The sequence below is a fragment of the Kryptolebias marmoratus genome, linkage group LG7 (assembly GCF_001649575.2).
Source record: "Kryptolebias marmoratus isolate JLee-2015 linkage group LG7, ASM164957v2, whole genome shotgun sequence".
Lineage (NCBI taxonomy): Eukaryota > Metazoa > Chordata > Actinopteri > Cyprinodontiformes > Rivulidae > Kryptolebias > Kryptolebias marmoratus.
The window spans coordinates 2564890-2584690 of NC_051436.1; the positions used below are offsets into that span (position 1 = coordinate 2564890).

General features: G+C 38.4%; 1 protein-coding gene across 1 annotated transcript in view; it reads left to right on the forward strand.

The window, feature by feature from the left end:
* The window catches only part of trpc5a (transient receptor potential cation channel, subfamily C, member 5a), a 128399-nt gene that overhangs the window by 36190 nt on the left and 72408 nt on the right, over positions 1-19801 (forward strand). Inside the window, exons 2-4 of the mRNA XM_017436829.3 lie at positions 15383-15424; positions 16156-16258; positions 17405-17655. Coding sequence (XP_017292318.1) covers positions 15392-15424; positions 16156-16258; positions 17405-17655 — 387 coding nt within the window. The 5' untranslated portion in view covers positions 15383-15391. The remainder of the gene's footprint in view (positions 1-15382; positions 15425-16155; positions 16259-17404; positions 17656-19801) is intronic.

Below are 19801 nucleotides of genomic sequence, written 5' to 3' on the forward strand. Positions count from 1 at the left end.
GAGATGTTGCGAGCAGCCTTGTGAATTATTTATTTAGCCTCAGAACTAGTTTACAACTTTAAGGTACTCATTGCAACATCATGAAGACCGGGGACAAAAATCATCAAGTAATCATGCTTTTTTTTTCTTACCTTGAGTAAAACTAAAGCCCACAACTATCAGTATTTGTAAATGGCCTTAACTGAGGGGAAATAGCCCAAACTTACTTTATCTCTGCTGAGATCCTAAATGTTTTATGTTGTCCAGTAATTTTGTTTTTACGACAGACAGGCAGAGTTTTTCTGCTTTTCTTTAGTTAGAAATGGTTCTAAACCTTCAGCATTGTTGGTCTTTTTATCACCTGCTGCCAAGAAAGTAATCTGTAAATGAACTGTACTTTTATATATCGCCATTCTAGCCAACCAGGCCGCTCAAAACGCTTTACAACACAGTCTGTTTTCCACACACACACATCCCTACAGCACTCTACTACGCTGCTACAAAGCTAGCCTGAATAAATTATTCTACAGAGTCTAATCGGTGCTTTAGATCCCACTCATACACCGACAGGGTCACATCGGAGGCAGGGAGGGGTTCAGTGTGGCATCCTGCTGGAATCAAACCTCCAGCTGTCTTGTTGGAGGACGACTGCTCTAACCACTGATCCACAAGGCAGGCAGTAAAGTAACTGTGCTGCTGTGGCTGTGACTGTTTCTGGCATGATCACATAAACTCTGAAAAAGTAATCATTGGGTTGACAGCTTATTACCCTATGGAGTCGATCTGATTCAAGCTGCTACAGAAAGGACAAAAACGGCCATAACTCGGTCATTTTTCTACATGCTGAGGTAAAATCAGGTGTGGTAGTAGCTGAGACTGATACCCGACTCGTACTCTGACAGCTAATGGAGTAACATCTTTGTTTAAAACCTTGACGTGTAAGGTGGCGAGCTGGGGTTATGAATTCCTTCAAGGAAAGTTAGTTTGACTTTTTTTTGTTGTTTTTTTTTTTATTTTCCATCAATAAATAAAGCCCACATGATGTGACAGAAGTGACTGTTCTTGTAGAAGACACGAAGCTGTGTGGTGGTCGTTTGGGTTAAACAAATTATTAAAATGATTTTTTTTTATTTGTAGCTGAATTTCTTGATGAAATTGTTGCTGCTTTAATCCGAACCAGTTGAGAGTTGAAGCTGAAATCCCTTTAAGTTGTGCCAAAGATGAGGCGTGTTCAGAGTGGATTATTTGGACTCTGAGCTGGATGCTCGGTGTTATCAGCTCTGTTTTGCAGGTTGTTTTCTGTTTTTTTATGACCGGTGTAATAACAGCAAATGTGTTCAGTGACCGTCTCAGAGTTACCTTCCTCCTGATGGAAACTCTGCTCAGTGTTTACCAAATCCCCGCCTCTGTGTTCTGCTGAGACGCTTCTCCTTTTTATCAACAAACATTCAGAGAAAAGTTCCTTTTATAGACCTTAGAGCAGATGTTAAAGAAAGAAAAAATCAAATCACTGTTTGGTTTGATTTCTTTCATTTGTCTTAAAAACAAAAGAACAAACAGAATTTCTGATTACCTATAAATTGCAGCATTCATACTTTATCACTTCCCTGAAACCCTTTAATTTAGTTGCTTGCAGGAGTTTTCTTTGATGTAAGTGCATTATTTGTAAGTATACTCTGTAATAGGTTCTTTGAATTCTCATACAGGTCATTTTTAAAGGAAATTGTTGTATTTGAATGTCTGTTAGGTTCAGTTTCGGGCATCCTATTTGGAGCTGCAAGTTCATGTAAATCAGGACTTTTCCAGTCATCATTATTTTTATTTTTAACGGCGGTAACTGCAGTCACCCTCGAGCGCCACATTAAGTTAATCTGGTCCTGCTCAGAATGCAAATATGCATGTAAATGAAGAGAAAATCGCCCCTAAGACCGAAAGTGGAAGAAAACTCCATGAAGACTATTTAATCCATCAGGATGAACGAGACGCTGTGGCGTAGCAGCCTGGCGATAATATATGGAAATTATATAAATGCAGGGATCAAGAGGAACTTTAGTGCTCAATATTATCCTTCCCTTTCTTTTCCTCTGTTCAGTCGGGTCACAGAGGAAACGGGTCCGGGAGGGAAACCCAGCAGGAACAACAGAGAGCCGAGTTGAGAGAGGGTTGTGTTGTTTTTACTTATTGTTTTTCGGTCTCAGTGGCGGTATGCGTCACTGTGCAGCATTGTGCTCCTGCAGATGGAGGCTTGTGTTTTTGCTGCAGTGCATCTGTTGGTGTGTGGGGGGGGGTAAAAAAATAATCACTAAATTGTTGAGTGTTGTTGCTCTCATCTTAGCTAACAACATTTTCAGGTAGTGCTTACCTGATTACAGCTCTCTCTCATCAAACATTAGAGTCCTTAGCGTTTCGCTCTGATTGCTGCGAGTTTAATCCGTCTTGCAGAAACACAGGTTGGTGTTTTTGGAACAGAAGCCAGGATCCTCTTTGTGTCTGAGGCCAATAACTTAAGCCAAAACACTTCTCTAAAAAGGTTTATTTTTGTAAAAGAGTAAAGGGACTGGGGGGTGGGGTGGAATATTATTGCCAAAATACCTCGTTTATGTTTGTACAAATGTGGAGAAACTCAAACACTTATTGATTTGTTCTGGCGTTTTTCCATAGTTGATGTCAGTTTATTTATACAGCACATAAAATCAAAGTTGACCAGAAGCTCAATCAGTTAGTCCTCAGACTATAAGACAGGGATCAGTCTCAGTGACTACCACGCTAAATTTTACTTAATTATATGTAAAAATGACTGATTTAAAGCTTTATTTTGTTTGCTATGATTGCTTAGCTGCGGCAGCTTCATTAAATCAGGTCGACTCTGAACATCATCAGTTGTAGATGTTCATACCTTCATTTTAAGTTTCCTTAAACTCTGTTCTGTGATTCATAAGATATTTTGCTAACAGTACAGACAAACAGTTGCACATGTGCATAAATGTTGTCGCTTTGCGTTTGGCAGACTATAATGAGTATTAATGTTAAACAATATTTATTTCACTGTTATCATATTTTATCCTTCTCAGTTAATTCTTAAACTCTGGTCAAGAGTGCCACATTCTAAAAAATACAAATATATCATTACTTTAGTAATAATTAATAAATACATTTGAATTCAGAACACAGCACAACAGTCCAGTAAATACATAGTTGATAAATTTAAAAAAATAGGATGTAAATTTCTTTTACCTAAAATATTTTGTGGCTCATCAGCAACACGAGCTTCTGATTGGTTGACATTCACAGCAAATTAGGATCGCTTGATCCTCGAAATCATTCAGCGAAACGAACAAAATGGATTGATTCAGAGCCAGACAATCCAGTCTGGCTTATTAGATGGTGACATTTATCATTTCTTAGACGAGCTATTTGATTTCCAAAATCTATTCAGTATCAGGCTGCGCATTATATCAATTTATCAATAATGCAAAAAATGTTGATAAACTGCATCTAGAAAAGATACGTCTGACAATATGGAGTTTATTAGGAGTTTTTTGATCACAGATTTATCACAATGGATCACATATCAGTATATTTATTAATACTATAATAATTAATAATGCTGTAATTGCATGTTTTACTAAAATTGTGCAGCCCTGATTTAGTTACAGCTTTGACATGAGTAATTTTTTTATTGTAATTTATATTTCTGGACACTATTTCTGGACTCCTTTCTGTGTTTTTTTTTTTTTTTTGTGGCACTTTTTGCTCTCCGTACTTGGGGAGGAGGAGTTTGAGATTGAAACTGAGTGGGGGAAATTTATGGGGTAAAATTGGATAAATGACAAAGATGAACTGAGACAGATGGAGGGAAAATTACCAGAGGGCACCCTGAGTGATGGAGTGGGAGTGAAGGGGCAGAGATTAATGCTGAGGGATGAAGTGGCGAAAGAAGAAGAGCTCAAGTCGTGAAGGACAAAACTAGAACAGTCCGACTTTAACACCATATATGGGACAGCAATGTGTAATATTGATGTAAAACCTCAAATATGAGTTTATAAAGAAAAATAAGGTTTTTCTCAGCCTAATGTTTATTAGAATGTTTTTCTATAAGTGTTTGCTTCATTTGTTTTATACATAGAAGTTTGGATTTTATGTCATTTCTGCAGAAGATGCACTTTGTGTTACATTTGGTATCATTGTTGACCTTTCTTTACAATCATTTAAAAACTCTGTAAGTCACACTTTGTGTCTGTTTACCTAAAAGGTGTTGGCAGCAGCCTTTAAAGGATGTCCAGATTCATAAAGGAATATTTTATCTCCTGCTCTTAGCGGCTTTAAATTAAAGGCCAAAGGAACACGGAGAACCTCAGGGTAGAAAATGAGATTTGTTCTTTTTCCTGTCAGATTCTGACTAATGTGGAAAAGTTTTCTGAGAGAATTGAACATTTACTATTTGAATCATGAACCTTTGTGAACCTTGAGCTGAAAGAAATTACATTTTATCAAAACCAAAGACATTTTTGTAGTTGAATTTAAGCTTAAATATTGACACAATTATTAACTTTTTTAAGGTTATGTAATGTTTGGCCACTTATCTGATTTTGTTAAAAAGGAAATTTGATTTTACAACAATATACTGTAATAATATACAACAGAGTATTAGAGCCTCTCAGAGTTAACAAAATTGAAAGAAGTTTTTTTGTATTTATTAGAACGAACAAAACTTTCTCTAGCCCTTCACAATAAGAGCCTCAAACGTGTGTGTGTAGACAGTGGCGTCACTAGGCCTGTTTTAGGGTTAGGGTTAGGTTTTCAAGCCCCCCTAAATAATTTTGGTGTCAAATTTTTTTTTTTTTTTTTTTTTTTAAATTGTCCCTCTCAAACTAGCTGATAGCTTGTTAATCCAGTCAAAATTTAGGTCTCCAGAGTGAATGTTCATAACCATTCCACAGAACAGCACTTCAAAAAGTCTGAACTATTCCTTTAACTCTGACAAACGCAGGTTTTAAAGCAATACTGCAATCATAATGTCAGTTTTATTGAAGGCCTTTCATATTTCTGCAAGCAATGTCCACCTACTTCCACCCATAATACTCTTTCTATTCATTATACCCATAAAACAGAAAGATTTATAATCACGTGTCCATTGCTAAACTTGTCAGCCTACAGCCCAAATATGAACCCACTACAACTTGGCACTTTAAGTAAACCCAACAAAAAGATATCCATGTTTTAAAACATTTAAACACCTTCATCGATGAGACAATATGCTGTACACCATACTTTGATATGTACAATGTTTAAGCTTCTAGCTTCAGTTTTTTTTTGTTTTTGTTTTGTTTTTTCTGCAAAATATGCAACACTAAAATTTACTTGCAAAATGACTAAATCAGTCTCAGCATAGTTTTGTTTCCAACAATTTATTCCAGTAACCTCATTCAAAACAAACTAAAACTTTAAAGAGCAGGGACCTAAAACTTGGTGCTCTAAAATTTAGAGAAGAAAACTTTCCATTCTTAGCTGTGGTTGATTTATTTGCAGAAAGTGGTGGAAAAAATAAATTGTGACCTAAGCTGGAACTTAACTTTTAAATACATATATGTCTTATTTGGTAATGCATGATGGGAGATTGAGAGAATGTTAAGTGAAAACAGTTGAACTGTCTGTTATTTCTGTTAAGATTCCTCATTGTGTGTTACTCACAGACAGAGATCAGCAGTCTTCAGCAACTTCTGCTCAGTAAGAATGCAGAGATTGAGAACTTGCAAACTCAGTTACNCATAACTGAGTATACACCAGCACCAAACATTATAGTGTACATTAGCTGGCATTTAATGCAGTATAGTAATATTCAATTCACAAAATAAAAAAAAATATGTTCATTTTTCTTGTTAAAACTGTAAACATATTTCCTGTTTGTTGATGTTCTGAATAAAAGTATAACTGGTTGCTTAAAACTATTACACAGTAAGGTATCTGTTAAATGTGTCCAAAAATGTGGAAAAGCAACTCAGGTTTTGTTAGCTGTTTGAGAAATTTTGTTCTCGCCCACTACGTTTGCTCACATCCTGTGCATCTCCTGGGGACTAAGCCCCCCTAGTCCTTAAAACCTAGTGACGCCCCTGTGTACAGCTCTATGGCTGACGTATAAAATCACTAATATTCTAATGATTTCACCTTTTATTTGCAAAATAACATCACTGTTGTTGTGCACAGACAACTGAGATCATGAGTTTTGAATTCTTCCACACACCTGAGTTTATTTGTGACAACTTTATTAAAATGTTTTTTAGCATTCAGTCTCTTGAGGAAGTGGTTTCTCCAAAGCTGCTCATAACTAAGAGATGGTGAAGGTAAATTAACATAAATACAGAGAGGTAAAAGTAAATAGATGGAGATGGAGCAGACGTGTGAAGGACTGAACAGGAAGGCTGGAGGAAAAGAAAAACCCTGAGTGGTCCATGAAGAAGAAGAGTGATGGAGAAGAGGAGGAGGCGGAGAAACGGTAAAGGATGAGTGATGAGACACAGAGAACCACCCACGTTAAAATAAAAGTTCTGCTCGCTGCACTTTCATTAGACTGCAGCCTTTATTGGCTCGCTGCTCGTTTTAACCATTTCTGCTGATGTTTAGCTTTTTAACACCTTCTGATGATGCATGTGTTTGATTAAAGTGGAGACGATAAGAGTTAAAAAAAAGTCCTCCGGTTTATTGACCCAGGATGCAGATGGAGAGCTCGGTTCTGATTTTCAGGGCAGCTCGTGGTCTGTTCAGTAATTATCACCAGGAAAAAATAAATAAAATCTGCTTGTTGAGCTGCTTTAGTTTCTCCTCTGGAATTATAAACATTTTCATCACAAGACGGCAGAAGTTGGACCAAAAATTTAAAACTTCTGAGTAGGTAACATTACAGAAACAAAGCTTGGATGCTGGTTTTGAGTCGTCCTGGACTTTAGTTTGAAAACAGTCAGATCATCCGAGAGGAGCTTTCCAGGAAGTCATCACTGCTGACTGATCGAGGCAAAGCATATAGAAGCTTTACCAGCTGCTGCAAGCAGAGTTTTACTGAAACATCCCAACATTTCTGCTCCAGATGCTCTGACTTTGTGTAAGTCAATGTGTTTAACTTTTAGAATTAGTTTAGTAAATGTCAAACTTTGTTGTTGCCATCTTTGATGTTTCACTGATCCATTAAAGTGAGTTAAAGTTCTTTCTTTTGTTTTTTACAGTAGAGTTATGAGAAAAGCTTAAGAACAATTGATATGTTTCCTTCTGAATGAAAAATAAAGTTTAATTTTGACAGCATTCATGAGCTAACGGCTAGTCCGACTCTCTGTCATCTATAAACAACCTAACTTAATTTTTAAAGCAGTTATGTAAATGCCATTTTGTAAACCTTTCTACCACCATCAGTTTCCCATTACAAAGTTATTTTTATAGAATTATGTGATTATGTAAATAGCAACAGCAGGTATAGTACTTCCTGTACAGCCTGAAACATTTCCTGTAAAAATATAATATTTCTGCCTGAATAACAGTGCAAAGCGATAACGATGGTAATTTGAAGGTTTATAAAATAGCATTCACACGAACTATTATGAATTTTTTAAAGTTTGAGTTTTAAGGTCGTAGCAGTCTTGGCCTCATTCGGACTAGCTGTTAGCTTGTCAGTCTAATGACAATTAAAGTTTGCTCAAAAAGCTGTCTGCAACAGGTAAGATGTTAATTGTTCATAAACCTTCCAAAGAACCTCACTGTGAAAGATCTGAGCTATCCCTTTAAATGGCAGTATGAGTTTGTTTTGGTCCTGACGTTGTGTTTATGTAGATTTGAGCCTCAGAACGATGTCAGGCTGCCCTGAATGTCCCGGATGATTTCCTGCTTTGTTAAACGTTGTATTCTTCCTTTAATGGAGCTCGTGATGTTTCCGTCAGTGATGGATCTGGACTGCAGGCGGGTTTTTACCTCAGAATCATTTTGTTGTGATACATGCACTTTGGCATCATCTTCTAACAAGAATTTCTCACTTAAGCATATTTTGCTCCGAATCCTGGATACATCGTTCAGGATTAATGGTGCGAGTTATTAATGTGCTGTTTGTACTAATACTCCCTGATACTTTCACAGATTAGGGATCTAAAGGTGTGTGCTTGTATTAAAACCTGGATTTTTCTTCTGCACTTTTGAATACAGGTCCAACTTATCTTTTTAACTTGAGTACTGAAAAAGTTAAAGCATTTCTGATCTTATTTAGACTTTCTGGCGTGATTACATGCTCACAGCTTTTTGTCACATTCTGCTTAAATAATCCATGAAACTCTTTAAAAGAGTAATGCATATTGACCTAAAATATGGTATGGTTTTATTTATTTATTTTTTGGAAACAGGTTAGTAGATCGGGTGTTTTGGCCACATTGTCTTCAAATCTGTCAGCCTTCTATAAATACATGTGAATTTAGAGGTCATTTCACATGTGAATCAGGTTTTTCTTGTTGTTGTTCAGAGCCCAGCTGCTGGCCTCGAGGAGAACAGAGTTTATGCTGGATCTGCTGCTGATCCTTTTCAGCTCCTCTGGTTCTGCCTCCTGATCGTTTTGGATCTGCGGCGCCATTCAGGTGGTTTTATCCACGATGTGTCCGTGTTTGTGTGCCGTTCGGCTGCCTCGGTGCAGATGTGTGCTCTGCTGAATCAGGAGCCGTTTGTCACGTCCCTCCTGGCAGCAGCGACCCCCATCAACACCTCGGAAAAGAAGCGGGTGTCAGCAGATCGGGCCTCCTCCACCTGCAGCAATGATCAGTCCCTCCAGGATTTCGCGGGCATTTTTTGTGATTGTTGCGGCTAAAATGCCTGATTTCGCGGAGCATTTTCCTAAAAGTTGCAATGAAAAGTTGCGATTTTTTTTTTTTTTTTTACTAAAATCAATTAAAAACCATAACTTTTAATATATAAACCAAAAATCCTTCCTAGTTTTGTAAGATAATTCCCAACAAACATTGACATTCTCAAAAGGTGCTTTATTTGAGAGCTTCTAAACTGACATTCATGAGCATTTCTGGATTGTCCCTGGTCTGCAGCTCTCCTCACATGTTTTGCAGACACAAAGTGTTTGTCGATGCGTTTATGTTCCATGATTACACTGCAGGACGTGCAAAACAGCTGCAGCTGGGGAGGAAACTGGTTTGCTGAAATCTTTGTGGGCAAATGTGAAGCATTAGCGCACATTTTGGCTTCGGTCGCTGCTCCTGCACGCTCCCGGCATTCTGATGTTAACAGGAAGTGATGTCACGTGTCTTCTTCCTGAGTTATTTGGGGTTATTTTGTATTCCACGCTACACAAACCCACAGAGAAGAGACTAGACCGCAGAAATGGCGGCGAATCACTTTAGAAACAATAAATAATGGGTTAAAGTTGCGGGAAAGTTGCGGTGTTTTGGGCAAAGTTGCGATTTCACAGAGTTTGCTTGATTTTGCGTTAATAGTTGCGATCACAACATCGTGAAATCCTGGAGGGTCTGAATGATCCACACCATCAGGGTGTTTGGACCCTGCGTGGAGAACCAACCGCTCATTAGCTGCAGATCATGTTTCTATCACACTCTGTGGTCTCTGTGGCTGCATTTTCAAACATTCGTTTTATTTTAAGCTTTTCCTTGTGCATCTCCACTTTCTGACAGTTTGACAATAAAGAACTTCTGAGAGGAGCGGGCGTCAGAAGAGGATGTGGAGCAAAACAAGACGTCCAACACAGACTCTTGTTTTTAAGTTCTTTGTGCCACCTTTTACCAAACTGAAAGGGTTTTATTTATTTATTTGCGTCTCATTTTTTGTCTGCAGCAACTAAAGCACCAGCTGCAACAATAAACACATCCTGATTCTTTTATGGGGCTAAATGACGGCAGAGAAGAATAATCACCGGAATCCAAAGTAATTTTTCATTTTATTCACCCCTCCTCACTGTACTGCAGTTTTTTTTTGTTTCTAAAGCTTCTAAAAATTGATCTGATCAACATTATTCCAAAAACAGCATTTGTCTCAAAAGTATAAATTGTGTAAACCTTAAATTCTGTGCTTTTTGTCAGAAAATCTGGGCAATGACCACAGCTTGTGTTCAGATTAAAGCAACAACCATCTGCAGGCATCTAGTTACAAAATAGATAAGATGGACACAAATTTTTTGTTGCTGTGACTTTGACATTGGAGATTTCAGCTGATCGTTTTTACAGATTGGATTAAAAATCCGCTTCAAAATCAACATTTTTGGAGTCTGGTTAATGTAGCCATATTGTGTCCACGCCTACTACTTGGCAGTTGCCATTTTGTTCAAAGAGTTGACCTTTTTGTATCATTAGGCTGCAAAAGAGTTACCATTTTGCACCCGTGCACTTATCAAACACGTGTATCCTTACAGGCACCAGCTCTTTCTGACCTTTGGAATAGGAAATGGATGAATGGATATAGCTTTGGGGTTGTGTGTTCATTTTCAATAATGCACTTTGTTCATCTTTGCTGAGAGCTGCTCTTCCTGAAGCAAAAAGGAGAAACTTCCCCTGCAGTCGCTCAATCACAGAGCGTGACACGTGTAAAAATACCAGGAGGTAGAACAAGAGATTCAAAGCATAAGGAGGTTTTTTTTAATGCCATAGTTGTAAACACCAAGACAAAAGAGCAGAATGTTTGAGAGGAACGGGGAGAGGAGCTCAAAGAGTTTTCTTTTTTTTAAGATGGTAAAGGAAAATGCAGGTGGAAAGCAGAAAAAGAAGAGAAAATGCTAAACTGGATGAGCCGAGTGGAACACAGTGTTCAGCTGAAACTAGAAGGAATATTAGAGGAATATGCACTGAAATCATATATGGACCTACAGTATATGGAATAATAGAAAAAATAAGCTGTTGAAGCTGGTGAAACACTTCTGGAGAAAAAGGAGGTGATAAAATAAGATAAGGGGGGACTTTATCTGCATTGCTGTACCACAGTCAGTGGAGCAATATAAAGCAGTCAGCATAAAATCTCCCTCACTTTGCAGATCCTAAACTCATCTGCATTCCAGCAACAACTCATTCGCTGCTGCAGAATTAATGTCATCCATTTAATTTAATCTCCTGCACATAATTTAGGCATTAACAAACCATCAACAATGTAACCTGCAGCTAGAAGCAGATGCACATCGTTTCTTTGTTTGTAAAAAAAAAAAAAAGTCTGCTTTACAGAATATATGAGTGCTGCTCTGCGTCATCGAGGGAAGGATCATTTCTTTGTACTCATTTAAAAAAATACTTCAATGTTTTAAACATGGATTAGTCTAAGATATTCTTCAGCCCAGATTCGGCCCTTAATGTCCTCAGTTACCACTAATTTTTTTTTTTTTCTGAGATGCTTTTTTCAATTTCCCTTTGAGTCTTCATGACTGAGAACCAAAATGTCTTCAAGAAATAAAGTAAATTCAGTTGTCTTTGATTGAACTTGCTTTAATAATCATGTCCTGAATGATGGAGAATCTATAATTACATGTTTTTGAGCTCTAATACACTACTACAGACATTGATATCCAATGTTTTTTAATGCTTGTTGAGGAAGATCAACCATGATATCAAGAATATTAAAAAAAAGTGATGGTGTTCTTTCATGTCAGGAAGTAATTTTGAGAAAAAGTTGTCTTATAAGCCTGAATTATTTATTTTGCTCGGATAAAGACTTCTTCCATTTTCTTCAAACTTCGTTTTCTTTGACTGTCACAGCTGATAAAGTATCTACTGATAATTACAGTATTTGACAGAAGATCACTTTAAAAAGATCCAGACCATCCCTCTAAATCAGGGGTGTCCAATCCTGGTCCTCAGGGCCACCATCCTGCAGGTTTTCCTTGTTCCTCTGCTCCAGCACACCTGATTTGAATCAATGGGTGATTAACAGGCTTCTGCAGAACATGAAGAGGTGATTTAACCTCTGAATCAGGTGTGTTGGAGCAGAGGAACAAGGAAAACCTGCAGGATGGTGGCCCTGAGGACCAGGGTTGGACACCCCTGCTCTAAATATTTGGGGTCTTGTTCATAAGTGAGGCTGAAACATATCTTGAGGATGACAAACTGTGATGAAAGCTGCCAGCTTCCTGTTGCAGATGTTGCTCCAGCTAATAAAGGGTTAGATCACTTCCTGCGTCGCCCAGCTCATCTGAAACCCGCTCACTGTGCGTTAGTCTCATCTGTTCCGGTTATCCTCTGCTCCCTGAAGGTCATCTTGGCTGTGAAATAATTCTGTGGAAATAAATAAAATAAATAAAAAATAGGAAATTGCAGGTCATTACACAGAGGGCAGATGCTTACAAGACGCTCAGGTCACTGTGCACTTCCTGCTCCTTCCCTGCGTGGAGACCAGCGTCTAATCATCTTTATTGTTGTGATAATAATAATAATTTAAACCGCACCTGAAGGATATCAGGTTTAGAAATGAGCACTGCTGTTTGTAACCAGTAAGACCATTTGTGCTTCAAAGGACACCTCTGTTAGCAGCCAGTAAGTCAGTCATTTTTGATAACGGCGGTAACTGGAGGCAATAATTTGTCTGTTAGCTGTTGATAAAGGGAGAGCTGACAGAGGAGACATTTTCTTTTATTTCTTCCTTTTACCAACTTGATGCTCTGATGAATGGATCTCTGATTTGTAACCACGAGAGCCGTCCGCTATCTGTCTGCGCAGATAACCTGACAGCTGGTCATTCAGGGGAGTTCTCCGTGGTCAGATTTGGGATTCAGGACGTGCGTCTCTCCCTGGCAGTGATTTGTCACTCCACTTCAAAGAGACAACTGTGCTTGAACTTGACAGGATGAAGAGCTACAAGTGTCTGGAGCAGCAGTGTGGGTGTACGACCGCGTCTGCAGCCTCGCTGGACTCGAAGCGTTCGGGGGCAGGAAATAAAACCTAAAGAGTTTCTTCGTTGTTTTATTTAGCTTCATTTAAGCTCCCAGCATGCAAGACAGGAAACTAACCTGGATTTATGTCATTTGTTTGGTGAAGTTACAGCTGTTCCTGTTTGACAAGAACAGCACAGAAAACGATGTTGCGTGTTAAAAATATACCATCATTGCTTTGAATTTTGGTTGTTTATCCAAAGGCAAGTTTGCAAATTTCATCCTTGGTTGGGTTTTTTTTTTTTTTTTTTACTAAAATCAACAATAAGAGACGTTACATGAATGCATCACTTGTTGCTGATCAACTGTAAACAAAACTCAGTTTTCTTGCGTGAGTCTTGTGGCTTCTACTCGTGTCTCAGGAATTTATAGCCTGTTTAAAAGTTTGGCCTCAAAATAATCAGTGGTGGCTTCTGGAGCCCTTCCTAATTTAATTCTGTATTTTACAGCCATATTTTTCTTTTTTGGTCATTCATATCCAAACTCCCTGCAAATTTCACTCCCAAAATGTCATCTGTAGTTTGTGCAAATGTGTTGTTCAGTGTGATTTCAGGTGAAAATTTATGTTTTTTCTGCTACTTTGTGTCTCCAACTAGTCTCTTATAGTCGTAGCCGTAGATACAGGCTTTAGTTTGCCTTAAACTGTAGCTTGGTTACATTCTGTATTTATTATGTTTACAATATTAATTATTTTTGGCCCCTGGTCAAGGTTTAATGTCAACAGGATCCAGATAAAGGGAGACAGTAAAAACTAGTATAAACAGCTCCATTGTTGTTGTGATTTCTAAAACTCAAAGTGTCGTCGGGCTGCTGGGTTGTTGTTTTTACAAATAACAATTATTTTTTTACAATGAACAAAGTCAAATTGTACAAAATGTTTTAATTCTGTAGTTTGATTTGATAGATTTTAGGTCCTACAATCTCTGATCCGTCTTCACGGCTTTTCTAACCAGAAAAGATAAATATTTCAGCAGCTGCTGGGAGAGAGTCCATAAAAACGAGCAGCGAGGAGCAAGAAAAGATGTGTTTCAGCTCTCAGGAACCATCAGTGTTCATATAATCAGAACCAAACGGGTCTGATCTGAAACCCGTCATTCAGTTTTTTGTCTTTGGGTGTTTGGTACCTCTGGCGAACGAGATGTGTGCCGACTGCAGTTTACTCTGCGTTTAATGTGGGACGAATGATGATCAGGTATAAAAACGGATCCATGTTTCTGAGAATTCTGATCTGTTTTCATGTTTATAGTTTATTCTGTACATTTTTTTTGCAGTCAAACTACTTCCACACACTTTGTGCTCATTTAACCATTTATGTACTAAAACATTCAGCTTGATGAGGAATCGTGTGACTTTTATCCTTTTTGAAATATTTACTTTTATTTGCCAATAATATGCATTAAAAATGGCATCAGTTGTTTCAAAAACATTGTTCTCTAAAATCTACTTCTTGTCTTCTTTTACTCCTTTTAGCTTTTAGCTAACATTATATCACCACTTTTAACTAATGACATTTTAATTTTAGATTTTACCTACTTTTGCTAATTTTAGCTTTCAGCTACTGTTTTGTTAAAATTAGCTTTTAGTTATTAATTTGCTAATTTTAGGTTTGAATTAGTGTTGCTAAATCCAGTGATAATTTTAGCCTTTTAACTATAGTTTGGGTGATTTTAGCTAATAATAATAATAGCTACTAATTTTAGCATATAGCTATTATTTTCTAATTTTACTTTAACTTTTTCATTTTTTACTTTCAACGTTTTCAAGAAATTTCATCAAACTCATTCAGCACTCAGCGTTCAGACTTTTGCAGAAAATGCTCATTTCTCTGGTTTTTCCTGCGTTCCCACCGCTGTCCGACAGCAAATATCCAGTCTGTTCTTTTGTTAGTAATTAATCTTCATCCTCTCCTGGCATTCAGAACAACAGCCTCTTTAATTAGCTCTTTTTTTTCTGAAAAACATGCAGATTGTTTTTTTTTTTTCTTTCCATCAGCAGTTATTTTGACTGCAGGGAAATTAATGCCACGCTGTGTTGGAAAATGTAAACGGGCTTCATCTGTCTTGAATGCTTTCTCACTAAAGTCAACAAATACGGGGTAATTATGGCGCAATAAGTCAATGCGGCAAAGACTCGAACAAATAAACTCAAGATCACACAAATGTGCGAACAAGAGGAGCTAAACGTTTCCTATTAGACTGGGGTTTATGAGGATTACATGTAATAACAAGAGCAGAGACACGAATAATGTGGGATGAGGCTTATCCACGGCCCGTATGCTACGGGTTGATCTGAATGTACGGGAAGTCAGCTGTCAGGTTATTTAAAGAGAGAAATCTGTCTTTTTTATTATCAAATGAACTGAATCTGCAAAATATTTCACAGACAAAAAGCTCCAGGATCAAAACTCACAGGTTAAATATCTGCTATAGGGCTGAAACAATATATTTGCTCCTACTTTTAAACTTTTTTGATTTTATTGTATTGAATTTATTTTTCTTTCTTTTTCTCCAGTCTGGCCAGATGAATCCCATGACGCAGCTTTACTACAAAAAGGTGAGTCAAATACTCTTCTTTCTTGCTCCAAAAAATGAAAATTATTTGTAATAAACACTAAAATGTCTTAAAGGAATGTGCCATCTTTCATGCCAGATAACCAAGATCATCTTGTGCAGAAAAGAGGACAGAGTTATAACCATTTTGAGCAAACTCTGTAAATCACAGGTGTCAAACTCCGTTCCTCGGGGGCTGCTCTCCTGCATGTTTTAGACGTGTTCCTGCTTTTAAACACCTGGTTTAAATGGATGACTTGTTGCCGTGCTCCTGGAGAACCTGATGATTTGGTGAGGAGGTAATTAAACCATTTAAATCAGGTGTGTTGGAGCAGAAACACCTAAAACCTCCAGGACAGCGGTGCCTCGAGGCCTGGAGTCTGACCCCCCTGTTGTAAATGTTGCTCTGCATGTTCTCATGTGATGCTGAGATCTTGTTAGACGTGATATCACTCAGAGGATGTGTTGAGAATGACCCTAATTGGCTCAATATCTGTAAAACTGACTGAGGTGTAGCCATTTTTGACTCCTAAGGTCAATGAGTTGTAAATGTGCATCCAGTGGTTCATGAGATATTCTACTAACAGAGAGAGTAACACAGAGACACAGGCAGTTACTTTGTGTAGCAGCAGGCGATAAAATTGCCATTATTAACAGACTAAAACCTCCCATGTTTTAAACTGGCCTCGTCGCAGCAGTTTGTGTCACACAGCTGCCGTTTGTGTTTTTATTCAGGCGACATATTCGCCGTACCGAGACCGCATCCCGCTTCAGATCGTCAGAGCTGAAGTGGAGCTGTCTGCAGAGGAGCGGGCCTACCTCACTGCTGTAGAGAAAGGTAAAGAGACACATAACGTACACGTCCACAGCCATCTGTTTATTTTAAATCCGGGAGCCAGGTCGTTCCCTCCTTGCCTGCATTCTGCACATGCAGTCAGCGGTTAAATGATGCTGAGAGCTGAGCAGCTGGTCAGTCAGACTGCTCTGCAGCCAGCAGCAGCTCACAGGTGTCATCTCTGCAACATGTGCATCAGCAGACTGGTCTGAATGTCCTTCAGCGAGAAATTACATTTCTCTTTGTGCTTCTTTTAGCACAAAGTAATATCCAAAATTCATCATAAAATTAGTCCTATTATCATGAAATCAACATAAATTTTCCTATAAAATGAGTTGTTTGCATCTTTATAACAATATATGAGATGTTTCACTGAGGTTTAGCTAATTTGTTAAAAATGGGGACAATAATCTACATCAACTTGTCAGTTTCATGTCATTTGCTGATTTTGCTCCCTGTGTTTGTGCTGCAGACGTGCAGAGTGTGGTGTCGTGCAGATGCATGGAAAATAGCAGAAAACTATACTTAGAGTATGAGAAGTACTAAGAGCTTAGTAGCATCTTGGTTGCCTTCACACTAAAGGAAGTTTTCTAAAACTTGCAGCAGTCCTGGTTGGGTCTGCAGGTAACAGGGGAGGCCTGAAGCTGAACTTTCAGCAGCCTTGAGTTGCTTAACTTTGCGGAAACTAATTTTATTTCAGCTGTATTTTTTTACATTATTCAAATAGATGCATAGATAAGTTGGTTTTTTTTTTTCAGGACGGATAAGAGTTCTGTCTGGAACCATCATGTGATCATAGAAGAAGAAAAGCCTAAATGTAGACATTGTAGAGGAGTTTGAAACTCCTTTTTTAGGAACTATAAGTCAAAGCTTTGGAGCGGAGAAAATGGAACCAAATGATGAACTGATAAAACAAAGGAGCAAAGAGGACAGGCAGGAGACAAACCAGTATGGGTGGACAGGATCTGGTGTGAAACTATGACAGGAAGTTGATCAGAATAATAACCAGAATAGGAAACAAACAATGAACAGAGTTATAAGATGAGCAGTGACGAGATATATTACCAGAATAAATAAAACTGAGAGGACCATCCCACCTGTAGGTTCCACCCTCACCACTTCCTGTCCCCCGTCTGTCCCGTCCTCCAGGTGACTATGCAGGAGTCAAACACGCCCTCCGCGAGGCGGAGGTCTACTACAACATGGACGTGAACTGCCTGGACCCGCTGGGCCGCAGCGCGCTCCTCATCGCCATCGAGAACGAGAATCTGGAGATCATGGAGCTCCTGTTGGACCACGGCATCCACACGGGCGACGCCCTGCTGTACGCCATCAGGAAGGAGGTGGTGGGCGCCGTGGAGCTGCTGCTGTCGCACCGGAGGCCGAGCGGCGAGAAACAGGTTCGTTCAGACCAAACGAAAGCAGCTCTTTGTTTTTTGGTCCGTTAATCTCCTGCATCCAGGCGCATGTTTGCATTTACTCACCCATGAATGTGCGTTTGTGTGTATTTTTTTCCGTTTGAATGCGTTTGTGTGCGATAATGAGCCGTACATCCATTCATTGTAATGCTCCGTGCCACATTCTGCTGAGAGGATGGAAATTAAACAGCTCGTTTAGCAGACAAACTGTGAAATAGGATTTGGAGACAAACCGTATTTTCATCCACCCGCTGCAGTTCTTAGTGTGTTTTTGTTTGAGTGTTTGTGAAAGAGAGAGAGAGAGGAAAAAAAAAAACTGTAAAGCACTGCAAAACACCGTTCAGCTGAAGTGTGGCTGTTAAGGGAATCGATGGGGAGACATTTAGTGACAAAAGATGAAAGAGCAAACAATTTAAAGTCATAAAGAAAAGGGAAAAACAGGAGAGCAGAGAAGAAGAATATTCTCTTTTCAAGAGAAACAGTTTTATTTTCTTGTTCATTAATTTTTGAACCGTCGGAGGCTGAGTTTCCATATCGCCATGGCAACAAACTCTTGGCTGAAGCAGAGGATTGTGGGAAGGTTTTGGTTGACTCTCAATTGGACGAGGACAGGAACACATTTGTTCTTGCTTTTACTTGATCCGTCTTACTTGTTCTCTACATATCTTCTACTTTTTTTAGCCAACAGATTCAGAGACTTTTTTTTAATTTATTTTCCTCCTCCTGTGAACAGATTGTTAAACTTTTTACTACTCCTCCTGATCAGTCTCATCCTCATTTTCTTCATCCTCCTGTTTATTGTGCGCCACCAGAGATGAATGGATGATGATGTTTTCCTCGTGTCATTTGCAAAACATCTCACGAGCCACTGGACAGATTTTAATGAAACGCTCAGAAAGTAGGAACATCTACAGTTGATTAACTTTTGGAATCTGCAGCTACTCAACCTTAGCAAACACAGGAAGTCAACCAGTTTTACAGACATTGTCCTAATATTTGATGAGTTATTAACTAAACATACTTTATTTAATAACATGGCATGAGATCTCCTGATGTCGTATGAGAATAAAAATAACATTACAGACAGTTTGTTCTTTTTTTAAACATATAAGATGATCTTCGTCTAAAACTGTGGCGGGCGATATGCATTCTGTCAAAAGATTCTCTGCCTTTAAGTTCCTTTTTGTCCTTTTTCCCACCCCTCCTAATTACCTCGTCATTTGAAATGGATTGATTTTGCCAATAATTCCAAAAGAAATCCATTAAATTAAGAAAATAAAATTTTGAATCCATTTTCACAGAAATAGAAAAGTTAACTATGAAGAAAAGACAAAAAAGCAAGAAGTTAGAGACGTGAGAAGTGAAGATGAGTTCGAGGCTAAAAGAGTCTGAAAATTTTGAGGGAAGAGATTATGTGAGCTGATGTAGATGACTGAAACCCAAGAGGAGTTTTGGTCATTTTGATCTCAGTATGTGTGTAAGGCTACTGAAAAACATCCTCCGTCATGTCAGCTAAGTCAATTATTCATTTTGATTTAATCAGGTGTTCACTTTCACTCATTTAACGTAAAGTTCTCATAGTGAAGGAAGGAAAATCAACCCAAATGTGTTTAAACTGGGACAGACTTTGCTGCAGTTTTGCTTTTAATTGATTATTTTCATGGAAAAAAGGCAGAGCGGCAGTTGCAGTATATCAGCAGCTCCAGCTTTTCTCTCTGCTATAATATATTCTAACATAAGAAAACTAGGCTGAATACCATCTCCTAGACTGGAGACGATATTCTACTTCCTGTTGGAAAAATATCCAGCCTTCCATCAACGTGCAGTGGCAGGACCTTAAAGGAGCTGTGCAGAAACAAATATCTGCAAGCAGGTCAACCACTCATTCTCCCCCTGCACATCAGTTACAATAAAGACCAAAACTGAATTAAAATAGAAGCATTTATTTAAAACAAGTGGCTTGAATGTGTATATGACATGTATTTGTGTGTGTTTGTAAATCCATGGGGATCAGCCTCATNTNAAGCAACAGAGGACTCAGGGCACAACCATGATGACTCACTGAAATGACATGAATTAGTTTATATGAATGTTGATTCAAAACACAAGATTTTAGCAGAGATTTCAC